This window comes from Colias croceus, chromosome 13, assembly GCF_905220415.1.
Source record: "Colias croceus chromosome 13, ilColCroc2.1".
NCBI lineage: Eukaryota > Metazoa > Arthropoda > Insecta > Lepidoptera > Pieridae > Colias > Colias croceus.
Window position 1 is genome coordinate 10,480,276 of NC_059549.1, and position 19,370 is coordinate 10,499,645.

General features: G+C 42.2%; 1 protein-coding gene across 6 annotated transcripts in view; it reads left to right on the forward strand.

Moving 5' to 3' along the window:
* Positions 1-13,589, forward strand: part of LOC123696662 (liprin-alpha-2) — a 116,551-nt gene extending 102,962 nt beyond the window's left edge. For 3 of the 6 annotated variants that reach the window (XM_045642999.1, XM_045643003.1, XM_045643005.1), the window contains 11 exons: positions 1,318-1,496; positions 2,056-2,100; positions 3,511-3,700; positions 4,047-4,183; positions 4,569-4,688; positions 5,084-5,166; positions 11,000-11,158; positions 11,371-11,485; positions 12,049-12,505; positions 12,846-12,962; positions 13,433-13,589. In XM_045642999.1, the coding sequence (XP_045498955.1) occupies positions 1,318-1,496; positions 2,056-2,100; positions 3,511-3,700; positions 4,047-4,183; positions 4,569-4,688; positions 5,084-5,166; positions 11,000-11,158; positions 11,371-11,485; positions 12,049-12,505; positions 12,846-12,962; positions 13,433-13,528 (1,698 nt within the window). In that variant the 3' untranslated portion in view covers positions 13,529-13,589. The remainder of the gene's footprint in view (positions 1-1,317; positions 1,497-2,055; positions 2,101-3,510; positions 3,701-4,046; positions 4,184-4,568; positions 4,689-5,083; positions 5,167-10,999; positions 11,159-11,370; positions 11,486-12,048; positions 12,506-12,845; positions 12,963-13,432) is intronic. The other 3 variants (XM_045643004.1, XM_045643000.1, XM_045643002.1) reach the window with 3 other exon arrangements.
* Positions 13,590-19,370: the final 5,781 nt, after the last annotated feature.

The window sequence follows — 19,370 nt, forward strand, 5'->3', positions numbered from 1 at the left end:
ACGATTTCTCACTAACGAGATTCCTCTACACGTATAATATATATCACATGTCTTTCCCCGTTCATTTTTCACATTTTCCCGGTTTGATAAATCCCTTAAAAATCTTTATAATATGTCTGAACATCCTTTTACTCCCATCTCCTTTGATGAAGCAAGATTCTGCATATGTGTCACTGTTGCTAGTTCACAGTAGGCCTGGTATTTGTCACAATGCAATATAGCTTTATTTAGAATTAATATATCTACAGTAATAATGTATAAAAATCTATCCCGCCAAGGCTGTGCGTTCGGTGTAAATATTGTTGAGAATCGGCTAAAGCTTTTGCTTTAAGTGTGTATATAATTATGTGTATAAAAGTGGTTTTGTCTCGTTCCTTTAATTTTGTATTTAGAGAATTTTAAACGGATATAAAATTTATAAGTCATGACGAAGATCCGGCTCGAAGGATCATTAAATGCAATATTAAAGTATTCGAACGGGACATAACTATATTTAAAAGATTCTTATGTACGATATTTTTATGTACGTAGGTTTATAATATGATAAAGTTGTTATGTAATTATTGCAAATTGTGTTGAAATATCAATAGCTGTATTTATGTATTGTTAGTAAACTTTCACATTGTGTAGTAATTTATTAAAGAAAAGTATTGTATGAATATAAATACGTATTATATTTCATGTATATGAGAAAATACACTTTATTTAATTATTTGTATTAAATTATAGCGTGTGTAGCTTCATCCTTGTAAAGTAGTGTTGTGTATTTATTTGTAAATACTTAGAATATTTTGATGTAAACATTAATGTAAACCTTAGCTTACCAAACCACATTAGTTACTTACGATAGATTTTTTAAGAAATTGCGTAATGTGCATATGTAATTCCAAACACTTTTATGTAGATGATAATGTTTTATAAATAGATCCACGTAGATAGATATTTTCCCCAAATATTTAACATATTGTTATGAGGTATTTAGTACTTTTATGAGTATTTAATACATGAATATATTGTTTGCTATGAGTAATAACAACACTTTTACAATTACAATTTTACAATGGGGTTTTTTATCAAAAAGTTGCCTGTTAGTGACTATTTTATGAGTTATTAATTTACCGCAACATATAGTAATTTCAAAATTAAAACGCACTAACTTACCAGTTCTTAATTTTAACACAAAACAATTACCAACAGTTAAACATTATCTATTTAAAATCATCGTTGCATCCATACCCATAGTATTATTGTCTCCTTTGTCCCCACTATTAGTCCACACGCACAACCCACACAGATGTTAGTATAACACAACAACAGTTGCAGCTGTGCGACGAGGGCGTGGGCGTGGGCGGCGTGGGCGTGGGCGCCGGCGTGGGCGTGGGCGAAGGGGCAGAGTCTCCGCTCACGGCGCGGTCGCTGCGACTAGAGCGGGCTGCGAGGGCGATACACGCGGAAAGGGATAGACTGAGGACGCACTACCCGGCGCCGTATGACTCGTGAGTATACCGTGGGGGGAAAGGGAGGGGACGGTATAGTTATAGGGGACTATAGTTTGGTCAAGAACCATGAAGAATTTCGTATATGGACCTGGGATTACCATGATGGCTTAAAGCAGTAATATTTCCAGGGTGGGAAAATGATGGCGCTATATATAGATCCTGTCATCTTTTACACTGCTTTTTTTCTTAGATATCGTGAAAAAAAATCTTTGTATGACCTCTCTCGGTCTCTTATGTAAAAATATGAAAATGTTTCGGGATACGAAATTCTTCGTGGTTCGACCGCACTTTATCCTACTAATCTTTTCTAATATAACTAATTTGACTCTGTGTTTGTTTTTTTTAATGAATGAAAACAACTTTACTGCACAAAAAAAATTGTAAGAGACCTCACAAATGGAATGAATAAGCGATTGTGTCATAATGACAATGGAATTAGCATTTATCATTATTATATGGACTAACAGCATGGTTATTGGTTACAGTTATTATTTCTAACAATATTCACATTACTAACCACCTTACTAACCAATATGTTTTTTTCCACGCTGCACAGGACCTCAATAATGTCGGGGAGTATGGCCCGGATCCCGATGCACAGGTGTTACTCTGAACCATTACTAACATATAGATCTAAACGATACCTAACTTTGAACCTAGATCATGTGCCATGTGACTGTCAAGAGAAACTGTACAGTTATGTACCGCATATGATGTGTATTAGATCGTCGTTTTTTAATGTCAATGATAGAGGTTACTTGTTCCATCATTTTGGATCTTCTGAGGGATATATTTAGTATATGCAGAGATTTTTTTTATATATTTTTTATGACTTTCAAAAATTTAGTTTTATAACTATATTACTTTTTACAGTATTTTTTATTATTTTTTCATAGAAGATTTTATTTTATAAAATGAATAACAAATACATATCATAATATAGTTAATTTCACATTTATTTTGATATCAATATTATGTATAAGTTTACTTAAAATCATTTTGTATTATATTTTTTCATGTGCATAATATATGGAATTACTAAGGATGTTGTTTTATGTCTTCCGTCAACTAAAATTTCAATGCAAAAGTAAACGGTACGTGTTTCTGGTGATTGTATTTATTTGCCCCCCCTTTCCTTTAGCTGCACTTTTATGGCTAAAATTACATCCACAGTAATTCCATTTTTTATTTCTTGCAACATCGATTGTTTTCTCAAATGTACCCGCATAATTTAAAAAAATTGTATGCTCTCTTACCGTTAACGTTTCAGAAAATAATCGATGTAAAAAATGGCAACTTATCATTTTTCATTTGTATATAATCCACTAACACATTCTGCGCTATTTTGGTTAATATTTAATCTTTCACGTCAAGATTTTATTATACACTATTATAATTCGCCCATCAATTCATTATCTCACTTCATTTTGTAAATACTACCAAAAAACATTGTCCCCACTGGCTAAATTGTAAATTTTTAATCACGATTTATTTTTTTATTACTCTTCGTTTTTTCCCACAAAGATTTGTCTCTTTCACTCTTACTTTTTAACACTTAAAATTTCACACTCAAAAAAATCTTATTATTCTTACTGTTACTTTCCTCCATATTTAACTAACTTCCATCCTTTGACGTTCAATAAACAGCTAAACTCACAATTGTCTTTTAAAAGTTCGCCAAAATAACGATTGTATAAAACGTTCATTTAAATTAACACCTTATTTCAATTGCAATAACGTTCAAAGTCTCTTGCTGATTAGGAAACTCTAGATAAAGTTTTGCTTTAGACAATCTTTAAGCACGATTGTCAGTCTAATTAACAACAAACCTTCGCACGTCCTACGCACGTTATTCGCACGTAACTAAATCAGTATTTTATAGTAGGACGCGTGAGAGATTAAAGTTTTAAACTTCCAAACTATACGATTGTGTGTCTGTGAGTTTATTAGACGTCAATGCCACCATCAAAATGTCCTACTCCACCATACTAACCATGTATTCCCCCTGCAGCAGTTCAAGCCAAGAGTCCCTGGGCGGCACGGTGGTGGGTGCGAGCTGGGGGGGCGCATCCCCCGGGCTCCCGAGGGTCTCCTCTGCAGCATCAGCGGTGTCCATAGCGTCCATGCACCAGCAGAAGAAGAGGGGCATCAAGAGCTCGCTGGGAAGGTTCTTCAGTAAGAAGGATAAGGCTGGCATGCCGGTATGTATCTGATGGAATGTTTTTTTTAAAGGTTGTTAAAAGTGCGTTAATAATTTGATTGGATGTGGAAATGCCCTTGATTTTAATGCGGGCAAAAAATTATGTTTTGAATGCGGGTAGACAGAGATATTTATATGAGAAAGTCCATAAAAAAATGTTACAACTTGATTTTTAACATTAAGGATACAATTTTTAACTGGATATTCGTTCATCATCATCGTCATAGACAAACAAAAATAGAATGCAAAAGAAAACATACTTAAATAGTAGAGATTTCTTTTATAGGCCTAATCCTAGATTGTAAATAATTTATAACAGTAATCTTATCATGATATAATTCATACAGGTGCAAGGTCAAAGTGGTAGAACGCTATCATCAGTATCGTCTCTGGGTCTCTCATCACTAGCTGATGATGACAGTCAGCAGAGCCAGCTGGCTCAGCAGCCGATGCAGCATCAGGACTACGCACGGACTAAGAGCAAGTACGTAGTCGGAGAATGGTCGAATCATAGAAATCTAAATAACAAGGCACTAGAAGTCGCAACATTGTCGCCGCTCAGGTGACCCTCGCGCCACCAGTGCGTTCGTCGCTGGTCAGTTGCTCTCGAGAAGTGCGTGTATGAACATAGTGTGTTGCAGCATTTCCCACTGCTGAAATTCTTCCACAAGTTGTAAATATACTAACAAAAGAATAACATTTCAATGGACAGTTTTTTTAGAAATGTCTCTTTTTCCTTAAAATTAAAGAATTAAGGAAAAGTGGAGGGCATTGCATTAGGCTAGAGTGACTCAAAGAAATTTCACTTCTGACACGTGTGCTCGGCACACACGATCTTTTTTTATTGACATGTTTGTATGTGTGTGCAGGGAGCGCGACTACCGGCACGAGCTGCTGGGCGAGGCGATGCGGGCGGGCACGCCCTTCGCGCTGTGGAACGGGCCCACCGTCGTCGCCTGGCTCGAGCTGTGGGTCGGCATGCCCGCCTGGTGAGTACCCGCCCTTAGCCAAGTGAACGCGCCCTTATATGTGACCCAATAGATGTGTAGTACGTACAAGATGTCCCAATACATGTGTGGCTCTGCAGTGAAATAGGTCGCCGGACTCGAGATGTGGGTGGGCATGCCCGCCTAGTGCGTACCCAGCCTTAGCCTTGTGCAAGTACCCTTATACGGGGTGACCCGATACATGTGTAGTACGTACAAGATGTCCCAATACATATGTTAGTAGGCTCTGCAGTGGAATAGGTCGCCGGAAACGAGATAATTCCTGACGCTTTTTTTATATTTGATGAATTTAAACTCAATGATCATATTGCTCTTTGTCTTAGTGTTGATTCAAGTGGCAGTAGCGTCTATTATAAATTGAGTGCCTACCATTACAGGTACGTGGCCGCGTGCCGAGCGAACGTCAAGTCCGGCGCGATCATGTCCGCGCTCTCCGACCAGGAGATACAGCGCGAGATCGGTAAGACACATGAAAGACGACATCTCTGACACTCACGACACGTGAAAGACGACACTTCTGACACTCACGACACGTGGAAGACGACACTTCTGACACTCACGACACGTGAAAGACGACACCGCTGACACTCACGACACGTGATAGACAACATTGCTGACACTTACGACACGTGAAAGACAACATTGCTGACACGTGAAAGACGACATTGCTGACACTCATGACACGTGATAGACGACACTTCTGACACTTATGACACGTGATAGACGACATCTCTGACACTCGTTGAAAGACGACATTGCTGACACTCACGACACGTGAAAGACGACATTGCTGACACTCACGACACGCGATAGACGACACTTCCGACACTCACGACACTTGAAAGACGACACTTCTGACACTCACGACACGTGATAGACGACATCTCTGACACTCACGACACGTGATAGACGACATCTCTGACACTCACGACACGTGAAAGACGACACTTCTGACACTCACGACACGTGATAGACAACACTTCTGACACTCACGACACGTTATAGACGACATTTCCGATTCTCACGACACATGAAAGACGACACTTCTGACACTCACGACACGTGATAGACGACACTTCTGACACTCACGACACGTGGAAGACGACACTTCTGACACTCACGACACGTGAAAGACGACACCGCTGACACTCACGACACGTGATAGACAACATTGCTGACACTTACGACACGTGAAAGACAACATTGCTAACACGTGAAAGACGACATTGCTGACACTCATGACACGTGATAGACGACACTTCTGACACTTATGACACGTGATAGAACGACATCTCTGACACTCGTTGAAAGACGACATTGCTGACACTCACGACACGCGATAGACGACACTTCCGACACTCACGACACTTGAAAGACGACACTTCTGACACTCACGACACGTGATAGACGACATTTCCGACTCTCACGACACATGAAAGACGACACTTCTGACACTCACGACACATGAAAGACAACATTGCTGACACTTACGACACGTGAAAGACAACATTGCTGACACGTGAAAGACGACATTGCTGACACTCACGACACGTGGAAGACGACACTTCTGACACTCACGACACGTGAAAGACGACACCGCTGACACTCACGACACGTGATAGACAACATTGCTGACACTTACGACACGTGAAAGACAACATTGCTGACACGTGAAAGACGACATTGCTGACACTCATGACACGTGATAGACGACACTTCTGACACTTATGACACGTGATAGAACGACATCTCTGACACTCGTTGAAAGACGACATTGCTGACACTCACGACACGCGATAGACGACACTTCTGACACTCACGACACGTGATAGACGACATTTCCGACTCTCACGACACATGAAAGACGACACTTCTGACACTCACGACACGTGATAGACGACACTTCCTTCACTCACGACACGTGAAAGACGACACTTCTGACAGTCACGACATGCGATAGACGACACTTCTGACACTCACGACACGTGAAAGACGACACTTCTGACACTCACGACACGTGATAGATAACATTGCTGACACTTACGACACGTGAAAGACAACATTGCTGACACGTGAAAGACGACATTGCTGACACTCATGACACGTGATAGACGACACTTCTGACACTTATGACACGTGATAGACGACATCTCTGACACTCATGACACGTGATAGACGACACTTCTGACACTTATGACACGTGATAGACGACATCCCTGACACTCACGACACGTGAAAGATGACATCTCTGACACTCACGACACGTGAAAGACGACATTGCTGACACTCACGACACGTGATAGACGACATTTCCGACTCTCACGACACATGAAAGACGACACTTCTGACACTCACGACACGTGATAGACGACACTTCCTACACTCACGACACATGAAAGACGACACTTCTGACACTCACGACACGTGAAAGACGACATTGCTGACACTCACGACACACGTGATAGACGACATTTCTGACACTCACGACACGTGATAGACGACATTTCCGACTCTCACGACACATGAAAGACGACACTTCTGACACTCACGACACGTGATAGACGACACTTCCGACACTCACGACACTTCTGACACTCACGACACGTGATAGACGACATCTCTGACACTCACGACACGTGATAGACGACATCTCTGACACTCACGACACGTGAAAGACGACATTGCTGACACTCACGACACGTGATAGACGACATTTCCGACTCTCACGACACATGAAAGACGACACTTCTGACACTCACGACACGTGATAGACGACACTTCCTACACTCACGACACATGAAAGACGACACTTCTGACACTCACGACACGTGAAAGACGACATTGCTGACACTCACGACACACGTGATAGACGAAATTTCTGACACTCACGACACGTGATAGACGACATTTCCGTCTCTCACGACACATGAAAGACGACACTTCTGACACTCACGACACGTGATAGACGACACTTCCTACACTCACGACACATGAAAGACGACACTTCTGACACTCACGACACGTGAAAGACGACATTGCTGACACTCACGACACACGTGATAGACGACATTTCTGACACTCACGACACGTGATAGACGACATTGCTGACACTCACGACACGTGAAAGACGACACTTCTGACACTCACGACACGTGATAGACAACACTTCTGACACTCACGACACGTGATAGACGACATTTCCGACTCTCACGACACATGAAAGACGACACTTCCGACACTCACGACACTTGAAAGACGACACTTCTGACACTCACGACACGTGAAAGACGACACTTCTGACACTCACGACACGTGGAAGACGACATTACCGACACTCACGACACGTGATAGACGACATTGCTGACACTCACGACACATGATAGACGACATTGCTGACACTCACGACACGTGAAAGACGACATTACCGACACTCACGACACGTGATAGACGACATTGCTGACACTCACGACACACGTGATAGACGACATTGCTGACACTCACGACACGTGAAAGACGACATTACCGACACTCACGACACGTGATAGACGACATTGCTGACACTCACGACACACGTGATAGACGACATTGCTGACACTCACGACACGTGATAGACGACATTTCCGACACTCACGACACTCACGACACGTGATAGACGACATCTCTGACACTCACGACACGTGAAAGACGACATTGCTGACACTCACGACACGTGATAGACGACATTTCCGACTCTCACGACACATGAAAGACGACACTTCTGACACTCACGACACGTGATAGACGACACTTCCTACACTCACGACACGTGAAAGACGACACTTCTGACACTCACGACACGTGAAAGACGACATTACCGACACTCACGACACGTGGAAGACGACACTTCTGAAACTCACGACACGTGAAAGACACCACTTCTGACACTCACGACACGTGGAAGACGACACTTCTGACACTTACGACACGTGAAAGACGACACTGCTGACACTCACGACACGTGATAGACAACATTGCCGACACTCACGACACGCGATAGACGACACTTCTGACACTCACGACACGTGATAGACGACATTTCCGACTCTCACGACACATGAAAGACGACACTTCTGACACTCACGACACGTCATGAAAGACGACACTTCTGACACTCACGACACGTGATAGACGACATCTCTGACACTCACGACACGTGAAAGACGACATTGCTGACACTCACGACACGTGATAGACGACATTTCCGACTCTCACGACACATGAAAGACGACACTTCTGACACTCACGACACGTGATAGACGACACTTCCTACACTCACGACACGTGAAAGACGACACTTCTGACACTCACGACACGTGAAAGACGACATTACCGACACTCACGACACGTGGAAGACGACACTTCTGAAACTCACGACACGTGAAAGACACCACTTCTGACACTCACGACACGTGGAAGACGACACTTCTGACACTTACGACACGTGAAAGACGACACTGCTGACACTCACGACACGTGATAGACAACATTGCCGACACTCACGACACGCGATAGACGACACTTCTGACACTCACGACACGTGATAGACGACATTTCCGACTCTCACGACACATGAAAGACGACACTTCTGACACTCACGACACGTGATAGACGACACTTCCTACACTCACGACACGTGAAAGACGACACTTCTGACAGTCACGACATGCGATAGACGACACTTCCGACACTCACGACACTTGAAAGACGACACTTCTGACACTCACGACACGTGATAGACGACATCTCTGACACTCACGACACGTGAAAGACGACACTTCTGACACTCACGACACGTGAAAGACGACACCGCTGACACTCACGACACGTGATAGACAACATTGCTGACACTCACGACACGTGATAGACGACATTTCCGACACTCACGACACATGAAAGACGACACTTCTGACACTCACGACACGTGATAGACAACATTTCCGACACTCACGACACGTGAAAGACGACACTTCCGACACTCATGACACGTGAAAGACGACATTGCTGACACTCACGACACGTGAAAGACGACACTTCTGACACTCACGACACGTGATAGACGACATAACCGACACTCACGACACTCATTGCTGACACTCACGACACGTGAAAGACGACACTTCTGACACTCACGACACGTGAAAGACGACACTTCTGACACTCACGAGACGTGGAAGACGACACTTCTGACACTCACGATACGTGAAAGACGACACCGCTGACACTCACGACACGTGATAGACAACATTGCCGACACTCACGACACGTGAAAGACGACACTTCTGACACTCACGACACGTGAATGACGACATTGCTGACACTCACGACACACGTGATAGACGACATTGCTGACACTCACGACACATGATAGACGACATTGCTGACACTCACGACACGTGAAAGACGACATTACCGACACTCACGACACGTGATAGACGACATTGCTGACACTCACGACACATGATAGACGACATTGCTGACACTCACGACACGTGAAAGACGACATTACCGACACTCACGACACGTGATAGACGACATTGCTGACACTCACGACACACGTGATAGACGACATTGCTGACACTCACGACACGTGAAAGACGACATTACCGACACTCACGACACGTGATAGACGACATTGCTGACACTCACGACACACGTGATAGACGACATTGCTGACACTCACGACACGTGATAGACGACATTACCGACACTCACGACACGTGAAAGACGACATTGCTGACACTCACGACACGTGAAAGACGACATTACCGACACTCACGACACTCACGACACGTGATAGACGACATTGCTGACACTCACGACACTCATTATCGACACTCACGACACGTGATAGACGACATTTCTGACACTCACGACACTCATTGCTGACACTCACGACACGTGATAGACGACATTACCGACACTCACGACACGTGATAGACGACATTGCTGACACCCACGACACGTGATAGACGACACTCACCACACGTGTGACGTGATAGACGACATTACCGACACTCACGACACGTGATAGACGACATTGCTGACACTCACGACACGTGATAGACGACATTTCTGACACTCACGACAAGTGATAGACGACATATCTGACATATCGAGTCGTGAGACTCGTGAAACACCGAACTATCGCATTAAGGCCTACTCATACTAGAGCTCTAGGATACCGTTCTTGTTTGAATAAGCCTTTAATTCTTTTGTTATTTGCTTTTTGCCTACGATCGTATGTTTGTGCGCAGGCATCAGCAACCCGCTGCACCGGCTGAAGCTGCGGCTGGCGATCCAGGAGATGGTCTCGCTGACGTCCCCGTCCGCGCCGCGCGGCACCGCCTGCGCAGCGCTCGCCTTCGGGGACATGAACCACGAGTGGATCGGCAACGTGTGGCTGCCCTCGCTCGGTGAGTGGGAGGGGGGGGGCAGGGCTTTGGCAGGGGACGGTCGTGTGGGGGGCAGGAGGAACAGGAACTCACCGTGTTGTAACCACGCTGGCTGATTTAAAAGCTCTTCAAATTTAACAATTCGCCATACATAAAACTGCCATGTTATGTACCAAAAGTGAAATTCCTAAAACCTCAAGGAAATGCAGCTAATCTCGATCCCACCATTCCAGGTCTTCCCCAATACCGCACCACGTTCATGGAGTGTCTGGTGGACGCGCGCATGCTCGAGCACCTCACCAAGCGAGACCTGCGCACGCAGCTCAAGATGGTCGACAGTTTTCACAGGTGAGTGATAAAATGGCAGCCGTGTGGAAATTTTGTTTTTTTTTTTGTCTGGTGTGGTCATGTGTGATGCTGGGTAATCATGTCTGGTCATGTGTGGTCATGTAGGACGAGGTGTAATAATGTATGGTCATGTGTGATGGTGAGTAATCATGTGTGATGCTGTGTAATCATGTGTGATGCTGTGTAATCATGTGTGATGCTGTGTAATCATGTATGGTCATGTGTGATGGTGTGTTATCATGTGTGGTCATATGTGATGTTGTGTTATCATGTGTGATGGTGTGTTATCATGTGTGGTCATGTGTGATGGTGTGTTATCATGTGTGATGTTGTGTTATCATGTGTGATGGTGTGTGGTCATGTGTGAAGGTGTGTTATCATGAGTGGTCATGTGTGATGTTGTGTTATCATGTATGGTCATGTGTGATGTTGTGTTATCATGTGTGATAGTGTGTAATCATGTTTGGTCATGTGGGACGATGTGTAATCATCACCTTAGTGAAATCATTTCGCCAAAAAATTGTTAGTAAACCAAATAAATAAAAGAATGGTGAACTGTACAGAACGTCGCTGCACTTCGGCGTGGCGTGCCTGAAGCGGGTGGGCTACTCGGTGCGCGCGCTGGACGAGCGGCGCCGCGCGGCGGAGCACGGTCTGCGCGACGTGCTCGTGTGGACCAACGAGCGGCTGCAGCGCTGGCTCGCCGCCATCAACCTCAAGGTGAGCGCACACACACACGTGCTCGTGTGGACCAACGAGCGGCTGCAGCGCTGGCTCGCCGCCATCAACCTCAAGGTGAGCGCACACACACACGTGCTCGTGTGGACCAACGAGCGGCTGCAGCGCTGGCTCGCCGCCATCAACCTCAAGGTGAGCGCACACACACACGTGCTCGTGTGGACCAACGAGCGGCTGCAGCGCTGGCTCGCCGCCATCAACCTCAAGGTGAGCGCACACACACACGTGCTCGTGTGGACCAACGAGCGGCTGCAGCGCTGGCTCGCCGCCATCAACCTCAAGGTGAGCGCACACACACACACATACACATACAAACAATACTTGTCCATAAGCATGTAAACACTCATAAAAGTATACACCAACACACGCATGCACGAGCTCACGTACGCATACACTCGTACTTACATATACACGTGTCCGCACACAAGCGTACACACGCACTCAAACTTTAATATTCACAGAGGCAACAAGTCATCAAGAAACATTTAAAAATAGATTTTTATGTATTTAGCCTATATTATATGAACCAATGAATATACAATGAAATAATTTTTTAATTTATTTTTGTTTCTCAAATGTACATAAGCACTATAACAATACATTGTATGTATGTGTGTCACAGGAGTACGCACCGAACCTATCGGAGAGCGGCGTGCACGGCGCGCTGATCGCGCTCGACGACAACTTCGACGCGAACAGCATGGCGCTCGCGCTGCAGATACCCACGCAGAACACGCAGGTGAGTGCGTGGTAATGGGATAAAGATAATTAAAGACTTAAAATATTTAATTGCGGGCGGGCAGCAAGGGCGTAGTAAACGCTCTTGAAACAAATTTTGTAGGAAAAAAATATACCGGCCGAATTGATAACCTCCTCCTTTTTTTTGAAGGTGGTTAACCGCCAGTTAAATATGAGATGATGACAATGAGGGCACGTAAGGCATAATAAAAGAGTGGGGAATGGGGATATAGACAGCTAAGAGCGTTGAAAAAAAAATCGAACGATAATAATTAAAATCACTTTTTTCTTTCGAAAAACAAATACAATTAATAATCAATAAAACTTTGATTATTGTAATTTTTTTAATGATGTTAATGTGTTGATTTATCTCCATTTGAATGATACGTTATCTGGGTAGAATTTGAGCGATCAACCTGTGTCCTATTTCTTTTTGTAAGTGACTAAATACAAACAATGCACACGTTACAGGCGCGGCAGATCCTGGAGGTGGAGTTCAACAACCTGGTGGCGGGCGGCACGGAGCGCACGGCGCGCGCGCCGCACGAGCACGCGCCGCCCTCCTGACACCACGCCATCGACTAGCGCGCCGCTCGCCACAAGCACTGACGCACCGCCAGCCGCACACGCCGCATATACAGCACACGCCGCACGTGCAGCGCGTACGGGACAAGACGTGGGCGCAGGATACGCCGCAAGACCTTAATCGAATGCAGATACAACTCAGGTGGCACGTGTCCTATCTACAAGACACGCCGCACTTGCGGCACACGCCGTATATACAGGGCATGCCGTACGTGCAGTGTGTGCAGTCTCCTCGGAACAAGTCCACGTACGGACATCTGATGCGTAGCGTACGCCGCAACACCCGCACGCTGCATGTACAAAACAAGCTGCAGGTACAGCACACGCTGTTCCTTCAGCACAGACATCAAGCGAAACAATACCTGCACCGGTTGCAAGTCCAGGACACACCGCAGAGAACACATGTTGTACGTGCAACATATAAGTGAATATAAAGCGTATACTATATAATATATATTCTAAACAGACTGTACGTGTCGGGCGGGCGAATAAAGTGCATATAACATAAGTGCCGCGTATGCAGCACCTGCCTCACGTGCCGCATGTGCCGTACGTACCGCACGTGCGTTAGTGTTAAATAAGCAAAGTACGGCGTATTTAGTATTGGTTGTAATGTACGTACAGTCAGCGAGAGATGTATAAGCATTAAGCAGTGTTTGTATAAAGGCGCGGTTGTTTTGTGAGTACAGTCGAGGAGAGATGTGTATAAGGCTAGGTTTTGTTTTTGTATTCGGTATATTATGTGGATATAGGTACAGTCAGATGGAAAAGTGTAAACGGTTTTGTATTAATTCGTGGTACAGTCGGGTAAAATTTTTGTAATATTTTCTTGAATGTACGTACAGTCACGGTGATAATAATTAATGATGTTATGCATATTTTTAAATATGTAATCTAATAAAAATACGATAAACCAATTTTTGATGATATATCAAATTTAAATAATAAAATAATAATAAGAATCCGTTTCTTATAAACAAACTTGAGGTGGCTGTATGTTACGTTTAGAATTTTTAAGCTATTGCATAGCTTCTCTCGCGGGCCTTGAGCGCGGGGACCGAATCCAGAAATTGCGTAACGAAAAACCTCACGCTCCCCACTCCGACAGGCTCGGAGGTGTGGCTTGAAGGCATAGCATGCAATAGCTTTACCGCGGCAGTCCCCGAGTGACACACGTATTTATTTTTTATATAAATTCCCACAAAATACCGTGCCGTGTTTATTTTAGTATCCACAAGAATGTCTGAAGCTGGTCTCCGAGTGCGGTAAACTGACAACACTGTTATTCGCAACGGTACTAACTAGTCAATAAACCGCGACGTTCGACTGCCAGTGTTGTCATGTAGTAGCGGAAAATGTTCGATAAGAATGAATATAAATAGGTTCAAATGTGTATATTATTGATAATAAAATTAATAAAAAAATACATAATATAGCGACGCTTTACGTATGTAACAAAGTGCTCTAACGTAGATTTCCTATGTACTTAAATAGAAATGTATTCCAAAACTTATCTAAAAACTTCGCTTAGCTGATATTTCGGGGGACGTTTTGTTGTTGTTTATGCCGCGTTGCCATGGTAACGTGTGTTCGTTGCCAAGGTGACATGTGGGCGTTGCCATGGTAACGTGTTGGCGTTGCCATGGTGTCGGCGTTGCCATGGTAACGCGTTTCGTATCGTTTGACATCGTAAGTGCCTGACTATGTGTCAGTGTGTGTGTACATAGCTATATATAGATCGATGTGTGCTTCTCTATTGTATTGTTACACGTGTGTTTGGAGATGGTTAGTATAATATACAAGTTTAAATATATCGAATTATTGTTCGAAATTTAAATATAATTTGGGCCGTTGAGGTTTTTACGATCCAATAGCAAATTTTGTGTGACAAGGACAGAGCTATGAAATTATGTTGCGTCCTTATTAGCGAACGTGAAATAGTGGACATGATGACGTCATAATATTTGTTTTTAACCGTCTCCAAGTACAATGTGTAAATGTTTGAAAGGAATATTTAATACGGTTTAACTTTAGATAAATCTGTTTATACACTATGGTATAATTTTAAATTAACATTGTATAAAATATTTAAGCGACGTTGTTTTATATTAATTTTAATGGTACGTTATTATAAGCTTAACAGTGCGAACAAACGCTTACAAACGGTTTTTTTATTATAAGCCCAGTTAACTCGAAAATACAGGGTGTCCCACTGTTGGTATACTAAGCTCAAAGGAGGTTATAGTTTTGCATACGCTGAGTACGTAAAAAATACTTAAAAAATTCCAGACGCAGTTTTTTTTTTCAAATAGATGAATTCTTAAAACTCTATGTGTACAGCCGTAACAAGCAACCCGCCCAGCTTTGCTACCAGCTCGTGAGCTATCGTTTAGGATAATGTTTTCATAGACAAAATGTTCACATTAGAGAAGCGGTATATGCCGGCTGCGCGAAGCTAGAGAAGAAAACGTGGAATTTCAGGAAAAATTCAGCAAATTTTTTTTGTTGTAATTTTGTTGTTTAAGTATTTTTTACGCGATCAGTGTATGCAAAACTACAAGTCCGTTCGCGCTTAGTGTACCAATAGTGGGACACCCTGTATAATGTTCTTAACTGTACCCACTATGTAATTACTATTTTCAATGTTATTTCGTTTAACAAGGTTCCGAGTCTCGTATATATATAAAATGTTGGACGTGTATGTATGTCCGTTTGTACGGACACGGTTAGAAGCACACATGAACTAGTCTCATGTACAGTGTTGACGAGTTTTGTAATCTTTTATAATACATTAGCTAGGAGGTATTTTGTTAATGTAGTTCTGACATCACTTGTGTGCGCGGGTGTACGGTGGTGTTATTTTATTGTTTATTTATTTAAATAGATTTTGAAGCTTTATCAATTTTGATATAGCAGTTGCGTGGTATTGAAAAATTTAATCCTAATTTATTGGTAGCCAATTTAGTATTTTTAATTATTTTTATTGTTTTTGTTTCTCCCAGCGTACACCGGCCACACAATATAGATATAAAATTCTACTATTGTATAGCTAAAACGTTAATTTAACCGAATCTATCGTTGTAAATATAATATGAATAATACATAGCGTTTATATATTGTAGCAATACTTAGCTAGGACGTGTTCATACTAGACCTTGTTTTTATATTGTAACGCTTAATTTATTGGTAGACTATTATTTATTATTGGCCTGTGTTCAATTGAACTTTAAAAATTATATAAACTTTCCTATCTACTTACCCCTTTTATATACTTCGGTTTTTAACGCGTTTGAAATATATCGAAAAAAACTCAACTACTTTATTAGTCGGAGTTAGTTGAAATTACAATTTTTCAGGTTCAATTAAATCCATGCCAAAGAATTGCTTCGCAGTTATCGGTAAAGGAATACATATTACCTCATATTGTCTTATTCTAGCGGTCGTCGAGAGATCACAACGTAATTGTATGTACCTTAATAGTTGTGTTTTAGTTTGACGGTCAAGTGCAAAAGTCCACAGCGACGGCGGAAATAAAATAATCACTTTTGTATTTGACTACACCCTGTATAGTTTTATCGATGCGATGTATATTATATGAACAGTATTATAATGTTTAGATTGTGGCCACGCACGTGAAACTTAGCGAAATTGACGGGTTTACATTTTGGAGTGGGGTTTGTTCATTGCGAGTTTTGCGCACAAGTGTACACGTATCGAGTGCTCTAGGGAATACGGAAAATATATCGGAATGTGCAAAGCCAGTGACCACAATGTATCGAGTATTTTTCAAAATATTTATTGATGATGTTGTATTGTTTTATTAAAATGTTTAACCATCACACGGCTTGGTTATTTTATTCGCCCGAAATGGCCGGTGGTCACATTATATTAGTGGTATATAGTTAAATTGCGGTGGCTAGTCAAATCGTCTCGGTGTCCAATACCGATGTGATTGATGTTGCGTTCCCGGAGACAATGTCCGGGGACACTCGCTCGGGCGTCTCGCGCCTTATATCACTCGTACACATCATTCGTTCACGTAAAATTATATTTGTGCATATTATAAAGAGATATTTATTTAGTTCGGCGCTTCGCGAGTGAACGCGCACGTCGGATACAATCCAGTATCGAGATTGACCGTCGGTTTGTATATTTACAAGGACAAATTTGATGTACTTTTATTTTTAAAAGTATTAAAAGAATGAGGTCTCAAGGTGCGCGATCACTCGCGAGCGCAGTGTTAGTATAGCTTATCGGTGTAGCGACAGTCGTATATTCGCGATTCCTTCTAAATTACCAATCGTTCCTCAGATCGCTGACAATCTCGCGTAGCATCCGAAACTCCACAAGTGCCAACGAACGGACACAGCTAGAAACAATAATTAGTGTATATTTTGTATCAATAGACATTCCAGAACACCCTGTGGCTCGCGCTACCAAAGAGTACAGTTACCCTCGTAAGGAATTAATTTTATATAGGACGTTAGACGAATTGTACATAATGTTTGCATGTTGACTCGATGGATAAGACATTCCAGGCTTGTGCGAGTTGCGATGTCCACTTGGATCGATGTCCGGCGATTGTGTTGACCAATGTACTCTGAACTGTGTAACCTTTGTAAGACTCGATGCGATCACGTACGTTATGCATGATCATAAGAGGTAAATACAATTTACACAATATTATGACTTGTTTTATTTCTGTGAATAATCCCTATTTGGTAAAGCTATATAGTTACAAATTATTGAAATCCTTAAATGAAAATATCTACTAGTTTATGAAAATATGTCATAATGATGATAACAGTGTGATAACATTATCAAGACTCAGTTAGACACGACAGCGTAGCACTGCATTAACCTATCAAAATTGCAAATTAAAAATAAATTAGCCTTGCATATATAAGAATCAATATATTCTGGTAATACTTACATACAGCTGTTTATTCGTTTTCTTGAACGTAATAATCTAAGGAACTACTAGTCCGATTTCAAAAATACTTTCATTGTTAGATTATCAGACTTCCATTTATCGAGGAAAGCTGCTATAAATATATCATCACGCAAATAAAAACAGGAGCGGAGCAACGCGAGGAGGAAATCATGTAAGTAGGTAGGCTGCACTGCAGTCCTACTGAATTGAAACATCAGATTTTTATTACATAGTACTAGCGGTCTGCCCCGGCTTCGCCCGTGGTACATATTCACGTTTTATCTACATAAGAACCATCCTCGTACTTCAAGGAATATAATAAAAAAAGAATTAAAGAAATCGGTTCAGCTGTTCTATAGTTATACGCTTACCAACACATTTTGGGATTCATTTTTATAGTATAGAAAATGAGATAGCCAGACATTTAATCGAAATCCTAGCTAGTATGCATTTGCGATGTGGGTACAGGGCTTAGGTACAGGGTAATCTAGAAAAAAGACATATCTAGCCTATTATATTTAAATAGATAAGTCAAGCTTAACCTAACCAAACAAATTTCATTAATATCGGTACAGTGGTATAGCAGGAGTTCAGTGACCAAACTATAAATATAATCACCAAAAACCAACCAAAGTAATCGAACCCACGATCGCATAAATAGTAGATATAAAATAAAGTACATAAGTAACACAAAAAATATTATGTCTATAAATGCATCTCACTATTTCGCTAATGTGATTTCCAATCTCATAAATGATATATCTAGGTACCTAGCTAAGTAATGAAGTAAGTAAAAGTAGGTACAATAATATATTACCCCTATGATATAAAAGAAAGTAAGAAAATAAATTAATTGCCAAAAACATTACATATAAAATTTCTCATAAAATT